General features: G+C 39.0%; 1 protein-coding gene across 1 annotated transcript; it reads left to right on the top strand.

Annotated features, from left to right (window-relative positions):
* The first annotated feature begins 815 nt into the window (after positions 1-815).
* On the top strand, positions 816-4,531 carry lactb2 (lactamase, beta 2). Its single transcript, XM_080862012.1, has 7 exons — positions 816-1,035; positions 1,561-1,721; positions 1,918-2,038; positions 2,304-2,482; positions 3,021-3,169; positions 3,637-3,724; positions 4,305-4,531. The coding sequence occupies exons 1-7, from the start codon at positions 914-916 to the stop codon at positions 4,346-4,348; spliced, it is 864 nt and encodes a 287-aa protein (XP_080718138.1). The 5' UTR covers positions 816-913; the 3' UTR covers positions 4,349-4,531.
* The last annotated feature ends 1,386 nt before the right edge of the window (positions 4,532-5,917 follow it).

Below are 5,917 nucleotides of genomic sequence, written 5' to 3'. Positions count from 1 at the left end.
TTCAGGATTAATGACAGCAACATTAGCCATTCGACCAGATAGTTGTCATATTTGAGGTTAAAATTAATAAAGTTACAAAGCGTGATTATCCTTAATAATACTCAGTCTGACAAACACTGATAATCTTGGATTTTTAATTATATATTCACAATGTGCCAGCCTGGGTATGAGGTGACTCAAACTGGACAATGGCCCCATCTAGTGTTTGGTTTGTACTATTGCTTGTAAAAGACCGGTTTAGTCTTTACCAGGATTTTTGGAGCTGTCATTATTTTTCTCCTATAAAATAATTCGAATTATATAGAACTGGGTTATGTTCATATATGGCACTAATATACATGGGTTGTTTGTTGAATGGGCTCAAGCAGTACTGACCCAAAGAAAAGAAGGTCCTTGTTTTAACCTGCAAAATATCTAAGAAAGTGACACGAAAATGCTGTGTAGTGACAAAGACATTAACAACAAAGACAACAAAGAGCAGTAAAACCACAGAAACCTTTTTCCCCACAATCCACACATGCCTATCAAAAGTACACGTGTGAAAATGTGAGTCAGTCAGATGTGGTGGGAGATGTAAAGATGCGATAGGTTTACCCAGTCAGTTTCGAATTGAAAAGATATACTGTAAAGTACAGCATGAAATAAAGTTACAATAATAATGTGAAAAAGAACATAAGATAAAACGCACAGCAGTACTGACAGCAAGCTTTAAGTGACACATTTAAAATGGGTGATAGAGGATCGTGTCAAAACACTGACGCGGATGAGCGAGCTCAAGACTTTTATTTTGAAATCTTCCTTAGTACGTACAGGAAGTAAACAAGTTTTATATCCTGTATGAGATTCTCCTGAACTTTTACTTCTGTATGTTTTGTTATTTTGTACTGATGATAACTTCACGCCAGCTGGAGCTATGAGCGCCATTATTCCTCGCATAGAGCAGTTGTCTGCTAGAGTGGTTCGGGTTTTGGGCTGTAACCCGGGACCGATGACTCTGCAGGGAACCAACACTTACCTGGTCGGCACGGGCAAAAGGTGACTCTAGTCGAGCCAGTAGTGACGTTTATCATTTTCCCAAAAGGAAACATGAGTAAATGTGTTGTCTGTTTAGCTCATGTGTATTTGAAAGGGACTAGCTGGCCAAAAACTTGACACTCCTTTTCCGTGCAATGTCTTAGCTTGTAGAAATGGGCGCTAATGCCAAATTCCATTTAAAATCTTTTAACTTGAGCATTTTCGCGCTTCTGGATAATAAAGGTGACAGATGGAACAAAGCTGAAATTGTGAAATTAATTGCCAGGGTCTTTTTGTTTCTTCGGCATATACTCATACACTAATAAATAATAATAGTTTGGAGTAATATTTAACAAAAATAGTAGACTACATTTGCAGTGAAAAGGAGCGCTTAGTTCTCTGTAATGTGAATAAAACAGCTATAAAACAATAGCCAACTATAAGACAGAACAATGGAGTACTCATCGGTAGAGTTGGAATATATGAATATGCATAGTTACCTTTAAAACCCTTTGGGTGAATATATAATGAGCAATTATATTCCAGACGGGTGCTGATAGACACGGGGGAACCTGCTGTGCCTGAATACATCAGCAGCCTGAAACAGGCACTGAAGCAGTTCAGCACCAGCATCCAGGAGATCATCGTCACACACTGGCATCACGACCACACAGGTGGAGTAGAAGATATCTGCAGGGACATAACTGGTGAGCCCCTGAATGTGTGGGTATAGTTGGGTTACTTCACCGTTCATCATTACTGTAATCGTGAAATCTATCTAAAAGCCACCTTCTAATGAAAAATCTGTTATTAGTTTAGTGAATCAAAAACTGCCAGTACTTTTTTGGCTTAGAGACTCAGTGAGTCAGTATTCATTTCTTAGGGGTTTTTTTTATCTTGCAGGTTCTGAGGTCCGAGTCAGCAAACTGCCTCGCTCCAACAAAGCAAGAGAGACAGCAGGAAGCAAAGACTACAATTACCTAAAAGATGGAGATGTTGTTGAGACGGAGGGAGCCACACTCAAGTCAGTTCAGTTTTTACACGTTGTGAATTTATAAAAGAGCATTAAAAATACATCTGTCATAATATACACAGAAGAACAATAGCTCAAAGACTTTTTCAGGGTGAAAATATACAAACCAATATCATGAAATCTGCTGCAGTACCAACAAAAAATAAAATTTGTTAATATTCCTTTAGTTATGGTTATTATCATTCTGCACACTGACATGGCTTTTGTCTGAATCTACAATCAGACAATTGAGCAGAGAGCCATTTCTTTTTCCCAGAGTGCTTTTCACTCCGGGCCATACTGATGACCACATGGCCTTGGTGCTGGAGGAGGAGCGGGCTATCTTCTCTGGAGACTGCATCCTGGGCGAGGGCACGGCCGTGTTTGAAGACCTCTACGACTACATGAAATCTCTGCAAATCCTGCTGGACTCGGAGGCTGACCTCATCTACCCTGGTGAGCAAGGATACGCTGATGCTTGGCCCTCTGTTTTATTTCTTAAAAAACCCTCTGGATAATGTTTTTTTCCCCCCCCTCAACCTGTTTGCACACAATCACACAATGTGGTACATCATCACTACACCAGTGAGAAATGTATATTTTAATAAAAAAATGTAGGTAAGTCTAGTTTGATACACCATTCTGCAGATACCATGCTGTATCACAGATCATCGTCTCCATTATATTAGATAATGGTGAATTGCTTTTCCATATTTATTGCGAGGAGTGTTTCATGACATTGTTATAAGTTACTCTATGACTTCCACTTCTAAGATCCGCACCTATTCACTCACCGAAACGCCTCGAATAATTCTTTTTTTATTTTTAAACCAGTGAATATTTACCTTATTTTCAAAATAGCTGCCAATAAATTGTCCGTTGATCGACTTTACTTGTTTCAGAGCTACCGGCTGTGCCTCTCTGACGTGCATTCATTTAACAAAGTCTTTCCGATGACTGGAGAAAAAGCTTGCTGCTGCTGTTCTCTGTGCAGGCCACGGACCTGTGGTTCAGGATGCTGGCTCTAAGATCAGACACTACATCAGTCACAGGGACCAAAGAGAACAACAGATCCTGGCAGCCATTCAGGATGGAGCAGGAAAGCCTTTCAGTTCCATGGAGCTTGTCAAGATTGTGTACAAGGTCAGGAAAAACCTTCTTTTCCTTTGATGCTGTTTCCAGCTTGTTGTCAAAGGTAGACTGGGTAGACTTCTACCAGTAATTCTACCATCTTTGACCATGGAAGCAATCTAATCCCTTCTGATTACATTCTAAATGGGCTGGCACTGCTGTACTTGTCTGATCTTGTTGATGTTCACACTCATTGCAGAGCATTTGTTTCTGCTAATCAGATGATCAACAATATTACAAGAAATAGACTTAAAAAGAGAGAGATTAATAATAACTCGGAATTAAATGCAGAATTAAACGGTTTCTTGAAATGTTTCTGTTTTATTAATGGCTGCCTGTGAAGCACTTTTCTCAGCTCTGGTGGTTTAGCATGTGCTATACAATTGACTTTGACCTTGGCCTGATCCCATACAGACTGATCTGTTTTGAGGCTGGATCACAAAAAAATGACACTGAAACTTGTGTTGCTTTTCTCTCAGGACACACCTAAACACCTGCACCAAGCAGCTAATGTGAACCTGGTTCATCACTTAAAGAAGCTGGAGAAAGAAGGCAGAATCAGTCTGGGTATGGTCTCATTTACTTCCTTTACAAATAAGTTCCAGCAGATACTGTAATGATTTAAATATGATCCAACAAAATAGACGTATCTCACCATGTTGTTTTTTTTAATGCCTCAGCTCTGGCAGCAGCTCTTTGTTGCTGCTGGGAAATTTCTGCTCATTTGGTACAAAGGTTTGCTTGGACTCAAAGAAGGCCTGATTAGATTTTGGTGACCAAAGATCAAAGTCTTTGTGACTTCACATCCATCCTATTCTTTCGAACGTGATATATCAGGAATATCTAGGGAGGGAGGAACATGATTATATCAGAGATACGTGTTCTCTTAGACTCATAGATGAACTGATAAGAAATCAGTGGTCAAAGTTCAAGGTAACTGTGACCTCATGAAACCAATTTCTGTCCTGTAACAGATGAGTCTGAATAGACAGGTTGTAAACTTCAACATGCATGGTGAGCAGAGGTATACGACTGTGAGTTGGTAGTTTTAGTTACTATACTTTAGGACTGCAGGTTAATTATAACTGTGCTGCTGTCATTTAGAAAATTTGGCTGTGACACAAATGTAAACCTTTCTTTCCCGCAGTGAACGAATCTTCACAGAGCAGCAAATGGAAGAGCAATCTGTGACGTCCACTGACAGTGAGATGAAATGGAGCGTTGGGCTGGGATTTTCAAGATCAACAGCTAATGATTTTTGAATGCGAGATGATTGCTTTCAGCGCTATGTTTGTGCTGTACACCAGTGCTGATTGAGAAATGTTCTAGAGGAAAAATCTGTTGTATTAGTCACACCCGTTGCTTCAGATATTTCACAACTCAAAACACACAAGGCACAGAAAACAAAGGGACTCACCAGGACTGAGCTGCAGCCTGTGTTATAGTTAAACAAGGCTAAAATTTGCCTCAAGGTCAGCCGCCTGTGGCCGCATGAAGAATAACCTCATCCCCTAACACTTCCCCTGTCTCCCCCCCCCCCCCCCCTAACTAAAACTGCTTAACTGATTCTATGTCTTCTTTTTTTGAGTTGAGGCTGTTAAAGTGAGCTTTTTGTGTTGATTTAAAAATAATTGTCAGCATTGTCTTCCATTTAACAATACTTTCTTGTCATGTAAGTGGGATGAGTAGGATTTATACAGTATAAAATGAATGTACTGTACTTTATTTTACTGAGTTTTGTATATAATGAAGCCCAGAAAGTAAATAATCTCATAACATTTGTCATTGAGTTGTTATTTATGAGGCTGGCACTTCCCTATCACAGGTGTGTTATTGCAATATCTCAAGAAAGGTTTCATGTGGGTAAAAGGAAATTCATTGCTTAACTGTTCAGCTGTTTCTGGGTATAGAATTTTTTTATGCAGGCACTCGGTTAAGAAAGATTTGTCAAATAAAGCATAAAGTGTGTGTATGGGAATGGGAACTGGGGAAAATAAAACATTTTGGTGCTTTCCCAGACTGTTGACCGTGACACAATGAGAAATCTAAATAGTGATGTGTACAGAAATATATTTATATTTTATATCCAGCTGTTTTCTCCCTTTGCGAACTTTAAGCCGTCTGTCTTTTCAGTCATGTTAATGAATCTCTAAACTTTGCACTGGAAATGCTGCACACACACAGTCAGTCGCTAGGTGGCAGTATCTCTTAATTTTATGGCAAAATTCATCGTACCATGGTCAGTTACAATAATTAGCATTATAATTGTTCTAGTTTTTTAGAAACTTGTTTTAAAAAAATATTATGTGTAAATATGCGTTGGAATACTGTGAAAAAAAAGGTTAAAATTAAACTGTGAGTGAATTATGTACATGGACCTCCATGTTTCCCTTTTCAACATTTTGCTCATTTGGGATTCAGTTGTGTCTTTACTGAAAATCTCTCACCTTACACTAAAAAAACTGCAGTGCATAACTAATGCAGGACATTTGATGGACACCTAACACCTATACGGTGTATTGTGGACAGAAATATAATTGTAGGTTTAATTTGTGAAATACACTTTCATATATATAGGCCACTGTCAGAGCGTCTAAATCTTAGAACTGTATGAGCATGTTTATGGCATTCACTAAGTATTGGCAAAGGGAGAACATGTATTTAAGAGACTACAGGAAAATATTTTGTAAGTTACTAACTACACCCTACATACTATATCTGGAAGCAGCGGTGTCAAACAAGGGGGGCAGAACCAGCCTG

The sequence above is a fragment of the Rhamphochromis sp. 'chilingali' genome (assembly GCF_963969265.1).
Source record: "Rhamphochromis sp. 'chilingali' genome assembly, chromosome: 16".
Classification (NCBI taxonomy): Eukaryota; Metazoa; Chordata; class Actinopteri; order Cichliformes; family Cichlidae; genus Rhamphochromis; species Rhamphochromis sp. 'chilingali'.
This window is presented reverse-complemented; position numbering and strand designations above follow the sequence as displayed.

Coding starts and splice junctions, on each gene's coding strand:
- lactb2 (XM_080862012.1), top strand. CDS start 914: ATGAGCGCCATTATTCCTCGCATAGAGCAGTTGTCTGCTAGAGTGGTT. Junction 2,039..2,303: donor ACGGAGGGAGCCACACTCAA/GTCAGTTCAGTT, acceptor TCTTTTTCCCAG/AGTGCTTTTCACTCCGGGCC. Junction 3,170..3,636: donor TTGTCAAGATTGTGTACAAG/GTCAGGAAAAAC, acceptor CTTTTCTCTCAG/GACACACCTAAACACCTGCA.